At 40.6% G+C, this 16,878-nt stretch overlaps 1 protein-coding gene across 2 annotated transcripts; it reads right to left on the minus strand.

Annotated features, from left to right (window-relative positions):
• Positions 1-1,301: 1,301 nt before the first annotated feature.
• LOC308408467 (NLR family CARD domain-containing protein 3-like) lies at positions 1,302-16,040 on the minus strand. Of its 2 annotated transcripts, XM_080900721.1 has the most exons (17): positions 15,961-16,040; positions 15,745-15,853; positions 15,516-15,638; positions 15,327-15,437; positions 14,977-15,048; positions 14,740-14,871; positions 14,548-14,619; positions 14,204-14,311; positions 13,750-13,834; positions 13,415-13,628; positions 9,346-11,149; positions 9,066-9,239; positions 8,677-8,850; positions 3,413-3,586; positions 2,982-3,152; positions 2,823-2,869; positions 1,302-2,663 (listed from the first exon to the last, which is right to left on the minus strand). In XM_080900721.1, the coding sequence occupies exons 2-17, from the start codon at positions 15,825-15,827 to the stop codon at positions 2,080-2,082; spliced, it is 4,128 nt and encodes a 1,375-aa protein (XP_080756847.1). In that variant the 5' UTR covers positions 15,828-15,853; positions 15,961-16,040; the 3' UTR covers positions 1,302-2,079. The 2 variants fall into 2 exon arrangements, with proteins under 2 accessions (XP_080756847.1, XP_080756848.1); XM_080900722.1 differs by lacking the exons at positions 14,548-14,619; positions 14,977-15,048; positions 15,327-15,437; ... (1 more) ...; positions 15,745-15,853; positions 15,961-16,040 and having other exon boundaries at positions 14,204-14,495.
• Between the last annotated feature and the right edge of the window lie 838 nt (positions 16,041-16,878).

Here is a 16,878-nt window from a genome sequence, read left to right on the forward strand (position 1 = left end):
GCACAATGATGTTTAATATTTACTGTTATAATCACATAGATCATCGTGATGTTGTTTATTATGTTGCGCTTTTTTTTCTTCTGCTTTTCTTTTTTCTTTCTCAACAGGTGATCCAGGTGATTGTTATATGTATTTTTTTTTTGTCTGCTTATTTTGTTGGTTTTTGTTTTTTGCCCTTTATCCCCGTCCCTCTTCCCCGCTGTTTTTCTTTCCCTCTTTCTTTCTCCCCTTTCTTTTCCCCAGTCAAGTCTGTCCCGTATTTAGCAAGTGAAAATAAAATAAACAAAAGGTGAATCAAATAGACCATTACAGCAAGGCTGGGATGGTCCATTTGGCAAAGTAAATCCGTTGGGCATCTTTCTTTGCCTTTAGACAATAATTCTGATGGCAAAAGAGCCAAACGGGACAGGCAAAAAAAAAAAAAAAAAAAAAAGTCTCATCAAGTGTGATAAGTCCCAGCTGTGCTCTCCTCCTGTGTCCCATTCCCTTGTTATCCCTCAGTGTATTTTAGCCCTGTCTTTCTCTCTGTCAGTGTTGCGTCGCCCCCTCATGCTGTGTGTGTTTCCCTCTGTGCTCCTAGTCTCTTGTCTCCAGGTTTCTTAGAGTTTAGTTTTAGTTTCAGCTTGTTTTTTGCAAGTTTGTTTTTGGAGTTTTGTCCTATAATTGCAATAAAGCAATTGAATTTACAAAAAAAAAAAACAAGTGATTTAACTCACTTTTTTCTTTTTTAAAGAAACCTTTATTGCATTGAGATGTCAGTGTATTTATGCAAGTAGTCTTTTATTGCTAACAACAACTCAGCTTCAACCTGGGACATTATTTCTGTTTGCAATATTCAAATCCATACAAACACATTTATATTTGAGGTGAATTTCACAAAGTTTTAGTTTTTCTGGATTGAGCAGTTTGTGCCAGTGTTACGTTCCCCTGAGGGGTCTAGGCGGTGAGGGGAAAGTAACAAAAAGTGACCGGGTCAGAAAAAGGAGTCAAGGAGGCAAAAGGGTTAAATCAAAGAGTTTTATTAAAGTTCCCTTTCAAACTCAACTAAAAGAGACGGACAAGCCGCTATCACCATTTAAGAAAAACAAAACTCAGGCATTGGTCAATAAAGTAAAACGTAAGCCAAAAAGAAGGAGAGCAGCTCACTAGCTGCAAACCACAATAACACAGCTCACTAGCTGTAACCCCACACACACACACACACACACACACACACACACACACACACACACACACACACACAGCTCACTAGCTACAAACACCACAAACACGCACAGCTCACTAGCTGCAAACACCACAAACACGCACAGCTCACTAGCTGCAACGGCACTCTGGCCCAGAGCTCACCTTTCCCTGGGCTTAAATCTCCTTAATTACTGACGTGAGTCAGCTGTGTAAAAGGGAAAGGTGGCACCTCAGGCAGAAGAGGTAGTGTGACACGCCCACACAGGCACCTTCAGGAGGAGGCCCAGCTAAGGCCGTAACACCAGTGAACAACTGTTTGAAACTTGCTGGTGGCAAGGAAACCCACTTTGTGTTGAATACAAAACGACATACGTTCCAGAGTCGTCTGTTTCTAATACCAGTTGTGCTAACAAGACAGCACAAAGACAGAAGGTGTATTTCAAGAGTTGTTTTTTCCCCTCTAATACTAAATAAAATGATTTATACATATCTACAACACACCCTTCTATATCAATTATATAATACTGCATGTATACTATGTACATAAACTAGTGTTGTAAAATAAACGTTTAAAGTTTCATTTGGTCTTCAAAGTTTACGTTTTTGATTTTGTCTCATTTCAGAGAAAAAAAAAAGTGAAACTATAAAACATACACAGATGCTCCAAATATTCAAACAAAAAGTGAGAGTGAACATGAAAGACATCTATCTTTAAACAACCAGGCAGGTCAGAATTGTTCACATAAGACACTAAAGACACTCAGCAGTTACAGAATCACTGCAATAATGAGACACAATCTTTAAATTCTTAAGAAATCCCTCATGTAGACGTTAAACGTGATTCTGAGTCCATGAGAGCCTGCAGATTTGTCTGTGCATCTGCAGTTACACAGCTTATCTAACAGAAGGAGATACTTCTACCTGCACAGAACACAGACGCACTGAGGAACCACATGAATGGTGCCAGACTCCAAAGCCAGGATAAAGAGGTTCAGTGAATGTGGTGTTGAAGGTGTGGAGGTGGATCAGAGAGTCACTGGAGACATTGTAGAAGGACAGAGTGCCAGCAGGACAGTCCACATACACTGCTACTCGCTTAGGGCCACAGGAAGGGGACAAGGAGGATGAGGGGTGAATGACTGATATTCTCTGATTGTGATACACAGTGTAGCCGCGGGCATTAGAGCAGTCCAGACTCCAGGACTGAGGATTCTCTCCAAATCTGCAGTTTTTTCGTTCTCCTTTCCTTGCAATTCCTCTGTAACTTACTGATATGTCAACCTCACCTGTCCACTCCACCTCCCAGTAACACCGACCATGTAAAACATCTTTACACAGCAGCTGACACCAGTCAACAAATCTGTCAGCATGATCGGGATATATGAAGTTGTTTCTCGTATGTGTCACCTTCATGTTATTCATAGACAGTTTGAGATTTTTGTTTATTGTATTTGTGTTGACTGTAAGTTTAGAGAGATCTGTCAAGAAAAGAGACAATGCAGCTGGAGTTAATCTACCAGCTGTTCCTTTAACACTTCACAATATCAGTGATAATCTTAAGAGAATGACACCAAAATATAAAGACAGCTTAATATTTACTGTTTTATCTTTATGAATTAAAAAAACAAAACACTTACACTTCTTCAATCCTGGTTTCAACCACTCTGCTCCAGCAGGTTCCACCCTGAAATGACAAATATCAGCACCATATCTTTCAACATGCAAAAACAGAAATTACATCCAGTGTATCAACACCCATTGTGCTCAGTCATTAACAATAATGTCATCTCATCGACCTTAGGTTTTCCAGTTTCCAGCGTTGATCCTTTACTCCAGTCTGAAGCTCTACTCCTGCATCCTCTGGATGATTGTAACTCAAGTCCAGCACTTTCAGATGAGAGGTGTTGGAGTTCAGAGCTGAGGCCAGAGAAGCACAGCCATCCTTTGTGATCAAGCAGCCCGAAAGCCTGGAGGCACACAAAATGAGGCTGGATAAGCTACTAAAGCAACAAAACGCTGACGTACTGTGATCTATCATTTAATTAAGCTGATTATTATCATCACATTTTGTTTCTTTAATTATAATCCAGACCATTAACTTCAACCAATAATCAGGTGTCCCAATAGAAAACGTAATAAAAATAAATATTATAATATAACAATGTAAGCAGAGAAACAGTCATCTTAATTCACAGTGTAAATACTGATTGCAGAGGCTAATCTTAACCTGAGAGTTTCCAGTTTGCAGTGTTGACTTTCCAGTCCAGTGGACAGTGCCTTCACTCCTGTATCCTTCAGGTTGTTGTTATTCAGGTCCAGCTCTCTCAGACTCGATGACTGGCAGGAGAGAGCTGGAGAAAGAGCTTCACAGCTTTTTTCTGACAGGTTGCAGACACTCAGTCTGAAAAGACAATAATGAATAGGACACAATGATTGGTTTGAATAAACAAATAATCTAAAAATGAGCATAAAATCTTATCAACTACAGTGGTATGCAAAAGTTTGGGCACTCCTGATAATTTTCATGTTTTTCCTTCATAAATCATTGGTTGTTTGGATCAGCAATAGTGTGCAATAGTTACTTAAACTAAATTAGGCAGGTGCATAAATTTGGGCACCCCAACAGAAAAATTACATCAATATTTAGTAGATCCTCCTTTTGCAGAAATAATGCCTCCAAACACTTCTTATAGCTTCCAATGAGAGTTTGGATTCTGGTTGAAGGTATTTTGGACCTTTCGTCTTTACAAAACATATCCAGTTCAGTCAGGTTTGATGGTTTCCGAGCATGGACAGTCACACCATAGATTTTCAATAATATTCAGGTCTGGGGACTGAGATGGCCATTCCAGAACATTGTACTTGTTCCTCTGCATGAATCCCTTAGTAGATTTTGAGCAGTGTTTAGGGTCTGGCGCAACATATTAGAAAACAAAATTGGCTTTTAAGTTATCTTACTGTCAAATCATACATTTTTATACAGATACTTTAAAAGTCTCAGATTATTTGTAAATAATAGGCTCAGATTATTTACAAACTCTACTGTACAATACATTTTTTCCCATAATTTTCTATGAGGGTCATAGTGATGTACAAATACAGGTAGATGTTTTGTTGAAATCACATCCCAGACAACTTACACAGGATCAAATTAGGTAAGGGTAAAGCACAGTAAGCTGAACTTTTCAGGGGACAGCACTAGTTCAGAATTCATACCTTGTGATTTAAAAGGCACTGAGAGAATTTTTAGATAATGTCTTGTATAAATAACTGAATTAAGAAAACCATGTACCCATAAATTGAATAAATATATTTGATTTATGCAAGCATGTATACTGTGGTTAAGTGCTCTATATGCCATTAGCAATCATGAAGTAACTCAAATGGCTCCAGATGGCCAAATATAAAAATGTTGGTACTTGTATCTGCTTTTAAAGGATCGATAAAGTTTTCTGCTGTGCTGTTTTACTCCCACAGCTATTCCTCAAAGTCACAACATTCAATTTAATTCAGTTTTATTTATACAGCATCATATCACAACAACAGTGTTCTCAAGTCACTTTATATTGTAAGGCATCCCCCCTTCAATAAATCTGTGGCTATATGAAAATCTGTGGCAATGTCAGACTCCCCCTCCCCAATCAGACCAGGAGTGACATGTTTAGCCGTATGTTCTCCTTAAATTGCTGGCTGTCTGAGTGGTGTCCCAGAAACGATGTGGGCTTCATAGATAATTGGCAGACCTTCTGGAGGAAACCTGGTCTTGTTAGGAGAGACGGCATTAATCCCACTTTGGATGGAGCAGTTCTCATTTCTAGAAATATGGACAAATTTATTAAACCCCCCAAAATATGACTATCCAGAGTTGGGACCAGGAAGCAGAGTTGCAGTCTTACACGCCTCTCTGCAGCTTCTCTCCTCCTGTTACCCCCCTAAAACCCCATTTCCATTGAGACTGTGTCAGCTCCCAAACAGACGAAAAACTAAAAACCAGCAATAAACAACTTAAACATAAAAAAAATCACAAAGAAAGAACAATACAGTATCCACATCTGAAACAAAGAGTAAAACAGTGAAATGTGGATTATTAAATATTAGGTCTCTCTCCTCCAAGTCTCTGTTAGTACATGACTTAATAATTGATCAGCAAATCGATTTACTCTGCCTTACAGAAACCTGGTTGCAGCAGGATGATTATTTTAGTTTAAATGAATCAACACCCCCGAGTCATTCTAACTACCAGAAATCTCGAAGCACAGGCAGAGGGGGCGGTATGGCAGCAATTTTTCACACCAGCCTATCAATCAACGAAAGACTGAGACAGACTTTTAATTCATTTGAAAGCCTGATGCTTAGCCTTGTCCACCCCAGCTGTAAACCTCAGAAACCAGTCTTACTTGTTATCATCTATCGTCCACCTGGGCCTTACACAGAGTTTCTGTCTGATTTCTCAGACTTTTTATCTGATTTAGTGCTCAGCTCAGATAGCATAATTATTGTGGGTGATTTTAACAATCATGTAGATGCTAAAAGTGACAGCCTCAACATGGCATTTAATCTGTTATTAGACTCAATTGGCTTCTCTCAAAATGTAAAAGAACCCACCCACCACTTTAATCACACTCTAGATCTTGTTTTAACATATGGCATAGAAACTGAACATTTAACAGTGTTTCCTGAAAACCCTCTCCTGTCTGATCATTTCCTGATAACATTTACATTTACAATAATTGATTACACAGCAGTGGAGAGTAGACTTTATCACAGTAGATGTCTTTCTGAAAGTGCTGTAACTAAGTTTAAGAATATAATCCACCTACAGTTATCATCTTCAATGCCCTGTACCAATACAGAGCAGAGCAGCTACCTGAACGCTACTCCAACAGAGGTCGATTATCTTGTTAATAATTTTACCTCCTCACTACGTACGACTCTGGATACTGTAGCTCCTGTGAAAACTAAGATCTCAAATCAGAAGTACCTGACTCTGTGGTATAGTTCCCAAACACGTACCCTAAAGCAGATAACTCGTAAGCTAGAGAGGAAATGGCGTGTCACAAATTTAAAGGATCATCATTTAGCCTGGAGAAATAGTTTGTTGCTTTATATGAAAGCCCTCCGCAAAGCCAGAACATTTTACTATTCATCACTGATTGAAGAAAATAAGAACAACCCTAGGTTTCTCTTCAGCTCTGTAGCCAGGCTGACAAAAAGTCAGAGCTCCAAAAACAAAAAGTTGAGCCAACCATCCCTTTAACATTAACTAGTAATGACTTCATGAACTTCTTCACAAATAAAATTTTTATCATTAGAGAAAAAATTACCAATAATCATCCCGCAGATGTAATATTATCTACAGCTACTCTTAGTACCATTGATGTTAAGTTAGACTCTTTTTCTCCAATTGATCTTTCTGAGTTAACTTCAATAATTACTTCCTCCAAACCATCAACATGTCTTTTAGACCCCCATTCCTACAAAATTGCTCAAAGAAGTCCTGCCATTAATTAATTCTTCGATCCTAAATATGATCAACTCATCTCTAATAATCGGCTATGTACCACAGGCCTTCAAGCTGGCAGTAGTTAAACCCTTACTTAAAAAGCCATCTCTAGACCCAGCAGTCTTAGCTAATTATAGGCCAATCTCCAACCTTCCTTTCATATCAAAAATCCTCGAAAGAGTAGTTGTCAAACAGCTAACAGATCATCTGCAGAGGAATGGCTTATTTGAAGAGTTTCAATCAGGTTTCAGAGCTCATCACAGCACAGAAACAGCTTTAGTGAAGGTTACAAATGATCTTCTTATGGCCTCTGACAGTGGACTCATCTCTCCGCTTGTCCTGCTAGACCTCAGCGCAGCGTTCGATACTGTTGAGCATAATATTCTATTAGCACGATTAGAGCACACTGTAGGTATTTCAGGTACTGCGCTGCAGTGGTTTGTATCATATCTATCTAATAGACTCCAATTTGTGCATGTAAATGGAGAGTCCTCTTCACACACTAAGGTCAGTTATGGAGTTCCACAGGGTTCAGTGCTAGGACCAATTCTGTTTACATTATACATGCTTCCCTTAGGCAGCATCATCAGAAGTCATAGCATACATTTTCACTGCTATGCTGATGACACCCAGCTCTATCTGTCCATGAAGTCAGATAACACACACCAATTAGTTAAACTGCGGGAATGTCTTAAAGACATAAAGACCTGGATGGCCGCTAACTTTCTGCTTCTTAATTCAGATAAAACTGAGGTCATTTTACTTGGCCCTGAAAATCTTAAAAATGTGATATCTAACCAGATTCTTACTCTAGATGGCATTACCTTGGCCTCCAGTAACGCTGTGAGGAACCTTGGGGTCGTTTTTGACCAAGACATGTCCTTCAATACACATATTAAACAAATATGTAAGACTGCTTTCTTCCATTTGCACAACATCTCGAGAGTTAGAAATATCCTGTCTCAGGGTGATGCTGAAAAAATAGTTCATGCATTTATTACTTCTAGGCTGGACTACTGCAATTCATTATTATCAGGATGTCCAAAAAACTCCCTGAAAAGCCTTCAGTTAATCCAAAATGCTGCAGCAAGAGTACTGACAGGGACTAGAAAGAGAGAGCAGATTTCTCCTGTTTTGGCTTCCCTTCATTGGCTTCCTGTTAAATCCAGAATTGAATTCAAAATCCTGCTCCTCACATACAAGGTCTTAAATAATCAGGTCCCATCTTATCGTAATGACCTTGTAGTACCATATTACCCTATTAGAGCACTTTGCTCTCACACTGCAGGCTTACTTGTTGTTCCTAAAGTATTTAAAAGTAGAATGGGAGGGAGAGCCTTCAGTTTTCAGGCCCCTCTTCTGTGGAACCAGCTTCCAATTTGGATTCGGGAGACAGACACTATCTCTACTTTTAAGATTAGGCTTCAAACTTTCCTTTTTGCTAAAGCATATAGTTAGGGCTGGATCAGGTGACCCTGAATCCTCCCATAGTTATGCTGCAATAGACGTAGGCTGCTGGGGGATTCCCATGATGCACTGAGTTTTCCTTTCCAGTCACCTTTCTCACTCACTATGTGTTAATAGACCTCTCGGCATTGAATCATATCTGTTATTAACCTCTGTCTCTCTTCCACAGCATGTATTTCATCATGTCTTCCTTCTCTCACCCCAACCGGTGGCAGCAGATGACCCCGCCCCTCCCTGAGCCTGGTTCTGCTGGAGGTTTCTTCCTGTTAAAAGGGAGTTTTTCCTTTCCACTGTCGCCAGAGTGCTTGCTCATAGGGGGTCATATGATTGTTGGGTTTTTCCTCTGTATCTACTGTACAATATAAAGTGCCTTGAGGCGACTGCTGTTGTGATTTGGCGCTATATAAATAAAATTGAATTGAATATGTAAAGAGCAGAGTTTTTTGCACACACTGAAAATCCTCAAAAAGGAAACAAAGATACCAAAAAGAGAAAAATTAAAAATAATCACAAGAACTGACCTCAGAGTTTCTAACTTTCGTAACGAATGCTCTAGTCCATCTGACAACAGTTGTACTCCTGAGTCCCCTGGATTATTGTAGCTCAAGTCCAGTTCTTTCAAGTGGGTAAGGTTAGAGTTGAGAGCTGAGACAAGATACCTACAGCCATCCTCTGTAATCTGACAGCCTGACAGTCTGCCGAACAAGAAAACAACACAAGTCCAATTTATTTTCATTTTCTATTTTCAGTATCCCGAGCTGAAAAATTTGTAAAGGATGGTGCTTAGTTAGGGATGAAAGAGGGAGGACACATGACACTCATTGTGATTCCATAACCTGATTTTTCACAGGTTAAAGATTGTTACATGTCTGATCTGACCATATCAGTTATTTATATTATTTATCCATACCTTAGAGTCTCCAGTTTCCAGTGTGGGCTCCCCAGTTCAACAGAAAGTGCTTTCACCCCAGAATTCTGCAGTATGTTGTTACTCAGGTCTAGCTCAAGCAGACTAGAGACTGGGTTACTGAGAACTGAAGTCAGAGCTTCACAGCTTGTCTTTGAGAGGTTACAGTCAGTCAGTCTAAAAACAGAATGTGAAAAAACAAACAAACAGATTTTTAAATACTGAAACAAAAGAAATGCTGCTTTCCTGTTTTCAATAAATGTGTACCTGTCTGTGTACTTACATGGCTTTTTTGGAGGCTTTGATCACTGGCAGCAGCCTCAGAAGAGCCTCCTCCGAAGCAGAGTATTTCTTCAGGACAAACTCATCCAGATCATTTTCTGATGACAGTAAGATGAAGACCAGAGCTGACCACTGGGCAGTAGACAGTTTATCCACAGAGAGGGTTCTTGAACTCAGGGACTGTTGGATCTCCTCCACTAGAGAACGGTCATTCAGTTCATTGAGACAGTGGAACAGATTGATGCTTTTTTCTGCAGACAGATTCTCACTTATCTTCATCTTAATGTACTGGACTGTTTTTTGATTGGTTTCTGAACTGCTTTCTGTCTGTGTCTGCAGGCCTTTTAGAAGATCCTGATTTGACTGCAATGAAAGACCCAGGAGGAAGCGGAGGAACAAGTCCAGGTGTCCATTTGGACTCTGCAAAGCATTGTCCACAGCACGTTGGTAGAAGTCTGTTTTTACAATCTTATTTTTAGGCGTTTCAGATGTCTGAGATGCTGTTTGTTCCTCTGGTAGCACGCTGACTCCAGAGTTGATGAAGGCCAGATGGACATGAAGAGCAGCCAGAAACTCCTGAACGCTCAGATGGATGAAGCAGAACACTGGGTTCTGATATAGCCCCTTTTCCTCTTTAAAGATCTGTGTGAACACTCCTGAGCACACTGAGGCTGCTCTAATATCAATGCCACACTCCGTCAGGTCTGATTCATAAAAGATCAGGTTTCCTTTCTCTAGCTGGTCAAAAGCCAGTTTTCCCAGAGATTCAATCATCCTCTTGCTTTCTGGACCCCAGTGACAATCTGTCTCAGCACCACCATCATACTTGATCTTCCTTACTTTGGACTGAACCACCAGGAAATAGATGTACATCTCAGTCAGAGTCTTAGGTAATATTCCTCCCTCTCTGGTTTTCAACATATTCTCCAGAACAGTAGCAGTGATCCAGCAGAAGACTGGGATATGGCACATGATGTGGAGGCTTCGTGATGATTTGATGTGGGAGATGATCCTGCTGGCCTGTTCCTCATCTCTGAATCTCTTCCTGAAGTACTCCTCCTTCTGTTCATCGGTGAACCCTCTGACTTCTGTCACCATCTGAACAAACTCAGGAGGAATCTGACTGGCTGCTGCAGGCCGTGTGGTTATCCAGACATGAGCGGAGGGAAGCAGTTTCCCCCTGATGAGGTTTGTAAGAAGCACACCCACTGAGGCGGACTGTGTAATATCAGTTAGAGTTTCACTGCGGTGGAAGTCCAGAGGAAGTCGACACTCATCCAGACCATCCAAGATGAACACAACTTGGAAGTGTTCAAACCAGTAAATTCCTGCTTTTTTGGTTTCAGTAAAGAAGTGATGAACAAGTCCCACCAAGCTGAACTTTTTCTCTTTCAACACATTCAGCTCTCTGAATGTAAATGGAAATGTAAACTGGATGTCCTGGTTAGCTTGTTCTTCAGCCCAGTCTAGCGTAAACTTTTGAATTAAGACTGTTTTCCCAATGCCAGCCACTCCTTTTGTCAGCACTGTTCTGATTGGTTCATCTCTTCCAGGTGACTTTTTAAAGATGTCTTCTCGTCTGATTGTTGTTTCTGATCTGTCTGGCTTCCTGGATGCTGTTGCGAGCTGTCTGACCTCATGTTCATTATTGACTTCTGCAGTCCCTCCCTCTGTGATGTAGAGCTCAGTGTAGATCTGATTCAGAAGGGTTGGGTTTCCTGCTTTAGCGATCCCCTCAAACACACACTGGGACTTCTTCTTCAGATTACTTTTAAGTTTACGTTGACATTGTGGAGCAAAAAGTTCTAAATGGACAGAAATTGCATCAGTGAGCAAAAATCTACCAAATAAAAGCACAAACAAAGTTTACAGTTGTAACAGTACTGTATATGCCTTGTGAACAGTAGGTGCTGTTATTTTCCCATCTTGGGATAATAATGGCAGAAGAATTCAGAAGGTAGCAGAAATATAATGAAGTACAACAGAATATGCTGTTATGGTTCTTCTCTTGTTATCAATAAAAGAGTAAATGAACCAGTAATTTAAGAATTAAAGTAAAAAAAAAAACGAATTTGAAAAAAAAAACCCCCAAAAAAACAGTGTAGTATAATTTCTTGTTCGTTTAGTGTTATTGGATACACTTAGAAGAGATTCTCATTTAATCTAAAATGTTCAGTTCCTATTTTGGGAATGAGAGTGTAACCTAGGTTATTTTCACATTTTTCCATAGCAACTGTGATTCAAGTCCAATGTGGTGGATGACACTTGAGCAACCTCTGCATGGTGTCATGTGACAAAACTCCTTAAAAAAAGATACTGAACATTTTATTGATCCTTGCAGGCAGCGCAATTTATAAGTGCAAGTAAATAAAGGACATTTCATATCCTTCTTTTTTAATGTGTTACTGTAACCAATTATAGACCACCTAATTTGAAGTCTAAATCTACTGAAACAAGGTACCAGCAGCAGCAGCGCAATAGTAGTGACACGTAAGCATAAATGTAGCTCAGGTAGTGTTTTCACTGGAAATTTCAGTATAAAACAACTGCTAAATACTTTATTTTAACAACACCTAAAGTAACTAAAACTGGTAATTCTTTAGGAACTGCACAATAATATCACATTATGAAACATATTTTACATAACAAGAAAGAGAAACTGTCAAAAAGTTAACAGAAGGAGAGGGAGAGAGAGCCTGAGCCCGAGGACGGCCATTGCAGGGACAACCGCAACCCCTACTCAGAGAAGAGCAGAGGAGAGCCCCGCAGGCTCCACCAGAGCAGTCTGAGCTCCAGGCACACAGACCCGAGACCCAAGTGCCATCCACCCCGCAGCAGGGGCCCAACAGTGCCAGGGGGCCCATGTCCCGCCAAGCAGTTTAATTTTATTTATACAGTGCCAAACACAACAGTAGTCACCTCAAGGCGCTTTATATTTTATACCAGGGGTGGGCAAATCCAGGCCTCGAGGGCTAGTGTCCTGCAGGTTTTAGATATCACCCTGGTTCAACCCACCTGAATTAAAGGATTAGTTCATTACTAGGCCTCTGGAGAACTACAAGACATGTTGAAGAGGTAATTTAGCCATTTGATTCAGCTGTGTTGGATCAAGGACACATCTAAAACCTGCAGGACACCGGCCCTCGAGGCCTGGAGTTGCCCACCCCTGTTTTATACTGTAAGGTAAAGACCCTACAATAATACAGAGAAAACTCCAACAATCAAACGGCCCCCTTGAGCAACAACTTGGTGACTGTAGGAAGGAAAAAATCACTTTTAACAGGAAGTAAACTAAAAACTGAGACCAGGTTCAGAGAGGGGCAGCCATAGTTAGTGAAAAAACTAAGACCACTCAGTGCATAGGAGGTCTCTGAATGGTCTGGATATGGACCACCAGTGACGCTGACCCCAGCCAAATCCAAAACCAGTGAAAAAAGAAAACATCAGAAAGGATGAGGAGAGAAAAATGTCAGTTTCTCCACCTTTTGGGTGTTGCCTCATTGTTCCCCTTCTAGTACACCTGTTGTTATTTCTTGAACATCAAAGCAGTTGAAACAATCCCCAGAAGTTGAATTAACCTGTTCCTTTGTTATTTTTTGGGCAGCGTTGTTTCTTTGGTACTATATTGCTATTAGATGCTGACAGTTTGCAGACATGCCTGGGTTTGTCTCATGCACTAGGGAACTTAAATTGCATTGCTGTAGAAATTATATCATGATGCGACCCTTATATCACATACTAACTTATATTTACCATAGACAATATGATATTGCACAGCCCTATTTAAGAATTTCTACACTCACAAAAATCAGTTATTAGGATTTTTTGGGGGGGGGGGGGGGTTAGGACCAAAACTGCTAATGTGATGAGTGCTAATGTGCTAAGTGAGGAATTTTCTAAATAAAAGACAGAATCGGTATATGGTTCAGGAACTGAATTTTTAAATAATTGCACCCAAACAGATCAAATATAGTACAATGTGCAATTTCTGTCAACTGCTCATCCATGAAAACACTGATAAATGACTGCAATGATCTGTCACATTTACTGATCAGGCTCATTTTACTTACTGTTCTGCAGATAGTCAGCCATGCCGTTCTGTTCCATTTTCCTCAGGAAATGCAGGGCGAGCTTCACCAATGCCTCTCTGTTCTTGTGTTCTTCACCCTCGCCCCCCAGCAGCATCTCTTCCTCCATCTGACTCTCTGAGTTATCTGGAAACAACACCTTCTGGATCTTCTTCAGCTCATTTTTCACAAAAGTGATAATGTTGTCCTCCAGCAGCTTGAACAGGATATAACAATTAATGAAACCAGATTTAAATCATCACAATGACCATCAGACACAAGTGCAGCATGGAGATGACTGAGAATAAAACACATGTAAAAGAAGTTGTTGTACACACCATAAAGATAAAGACTGAGTCCGGATGTGATTGATGCTGCTGGGCAGGCTGATCACTTGGAGCCTCTGTACTTTCCTCGTCAAATCTGGAAGAATTGTGAAAAATTAGCTCCCATCATATCTGTTCACACAAAAACAACCACAAGGCAAAGGTCCATCTAGTAACATTTGGTCTCAAACAGTGAATGTGAGTGGCTGTGAGCAGTGAGTGATGCTGAAGCTTTTAAGAATTAACAGGTTTCTGTAGCTTTCAGCATCCTCAGCTGGGTCTAGTCCTAACAGCTTGCACTAACTCCCCCTCCTTCACTGTAAACTTCTGAAGTTCTCTGAAGCAAGTCATCTACAACCTCCTACTGCTCCTCTTTAGGTTCTCCGACTGGTTATACTGGAAACTTCAACGTTTCACTAAGATGAGCGCTAGTATTCAGTTTTCACTATCATCCTGAAGTACTTACGCCTCGTTAACAGAGTCGAGTTCATCGCTGGAGTTATGAAGAACAGATTCATCGCACGTTGTGGGTGCTGATGAATCAGGTTCAGAAGATGCTGGTATCTGTTGTAACCTGAATAACAGCAGATAAGGTTAAATGAAGAAGAAAAGATGCCCCTTGGCTGCAGTGAGTGACAGATGTTATTGTAAACAGCTGATGTCTGGCTTGGTGGACAGATGTGCTACCACTACATCTCTATGTTCAGGTTTCTTTTAGTCACAACATTCTCAACCACATGCTTCGTCTCCTTGCAGCTCTGTAGAGACAAAAACAATGAATAATTAGTAAGATGTAATGCAACGACTTACTGTTTCACAAATAATCTTTGTAATAAATTCACGATCGCATCCATGATCCAGTTCTTTATGAAGGATAACCAGCTGCATATGGGCAAGAAAACACATAATTACAATGAACAGCATGAAGTTAATTAACTCCTGGTTAAAATGTTTTATTTGCTAAAGTCCAGTTAAATATTTCTGGTAGCTTTCCATCCTTACCCTTCATTAGCAGGCAGGTTCTGACTGTTCTCTGTATCTCGGCTGAAATCAATATATCGCTCATTTGAGCTGCTGCTCATCGTGGACACACAGACGGGTTCAGGTTTAGGAGATTTTTTTCTCCGATGTTTCCTGATAAAATATCGGTAAATGTATCAAAGGTCACACATTCAGCTTAACTGTAAAACATTTTAATAGAGAATAAATTATTAAGTTTTAATGCTGACAACAACTCACTTTGTGTCTTGTGATCCTTGTTTGAAGTCAATATGTCGCTCATTGGACTGGTCGCTCATCATTGACACACAGCTGGGTCCGGGGAACAATAGGAAATGTATCAAAGGTCACAAATTCAGTTTAACTGTCACAGATTAAAATAATATAATAAATAAATACAGTGGTTTGAAAAGTATTTGCCTCCTTTTCTTTGTAAAATTTACATGTTTCTGGCACACACTTGACTGCAGTCTACGCTGCCAAGGGTGGCACAACCAGTTATTAGGTTTAGGAGAAAGTACTTTTTCCACAAAGGGCAGGTAGATTTGATAGATTTTTGGCCTAAATAAATTTAAATTTAAACAACTCACCTTGTCTCCACTGGTGCTTGTTTGAAATCAATATATCGCTCATTTGAGCTGCTGCTCATCGTGGACACACAGACGAGTTCAGGTTTAGGAGATTGTTTTCTCTGACGTATCCTGATAAAATATTGATAAATGTTTCAAAGGTCACATATTCAGCGTAACTGTTAAGTTTTAATGCTGACAAAAACTCACTTTGTTTCCTGTGCTCCTTGTTGGAAATCAATATAGCGCTCATTTGATTGGTCGCTCATCACGGACATACAGTTGGGTTCAGATTCACGGTGGGCTGTGTGGGGTCTGTGCTGCTTCTCTGGGCTTCACACACACAGTTTTACATGTGAATAAAAATGATGGTGCAGTGATTTAAATGCAGAGCTGTAGCATGCAGAAGAGTCCCTGGCAGTAAAGAAAGTCATCTGACCTCTGAGCTTTGGTGATCTCGTCTCCACACAGAGTGGCTTTAGAGGGAGGAGGAAGCTCCACTTTGTTCTCACACAGCGACATCACAGAGTCAGCTGAAGCACAGAAACCTGCAGAAAAAAAAAGATTTCTCCTCATTCTGAGTGTCACAAACTCACCGCTCTGAGTGAAGCAAATCAGAGTCAGAGCCCAGCAGTGAACCGTAGGCCTTACTCACCTCTACACGGAGACAATCATCTGCAGCTTCACAAAGACATAAAATGAAAGTAAATAATAACCAGGAAGCGATGACGTCACTGCAGGCTGCTACGACTCTTCTTTTATTCTTTTAAACATGTAGGAGCAATACTGCCCCCTGCTAGGCTGGAGTGGGCAGGATAGGCAGGATTTTTAAATGGGCCAAGAAATTCATCCACAAAAACATAAAAAAGAGCTACTTTACTGTGCTTCATGTCACTCCATCAAAGTTTGTTCATAACTTTAAAAATGAAACTTTTTGCCTACAGTTTATACCGAGTGCCTCAGTTTGACCAAACACTTCACAGTGTAGAAATGTTTTCCTTTTGTTCCACGTGCTACTATTCTTCTCAGTGTCCACAGCAAACTCCTGAGACGTGCATTAAAAATGAAGGCAGAAGTTACAGAGAGGGAAGGATAAAAAAAAAAAAAAAAAAAAAACCCACAAAATTTAAAATTTTGCAGCCACAATAAGTCAAAGTGTGTCTCATAGTTTCACCGGTTTTATTTGTCAGCCAAGCAGACAAATCGTCTCTTCTCCTTGAACTTTGCGTCTGCCACACTAACACCAACACCCAAAACAACTAAGTGCTGTATCCTACCAGACCTGAGTCCACCATCCATCCATCCATCTTCATCCGCTTTATCCGAGGCCGGGTCGCGGGGGCAGCAGCCTAAGCAAAGAGGCCCAGACCTCCCTCTCCCCAGCCACCTCCTCCAGCTTATCTGGGGGAACTCCAAGGCGTTCCCAGGCCAGCCGAGAGATATAATCTCTCCAGCGTGTCCTGGGTCTGCCCCGGGGCCTCCTCCCGGTGGGGCATGCCTGGAAGACCTCACCCAGGAGGCGCCCAGGGGGCATCCTTGTCAGATGCCCGAACCACCTCAGCTGGCTCCTTTC

The sequence above is a fragment of the Rhamphochromis sp. 'chilingali' genome, assembly GCF_963969265.1.
Source record: "Rhamphochromis sp. 'chilingali' genome assembly, chromosome: 13".
Classification (NCBI taxonomy): Eukaryota; Metazoa; Chordata; class Actinopteri; order Cichliformes; family Cichlidae; genus Rhamphochromis; species Rhamphochromis sp. 'chilingali'.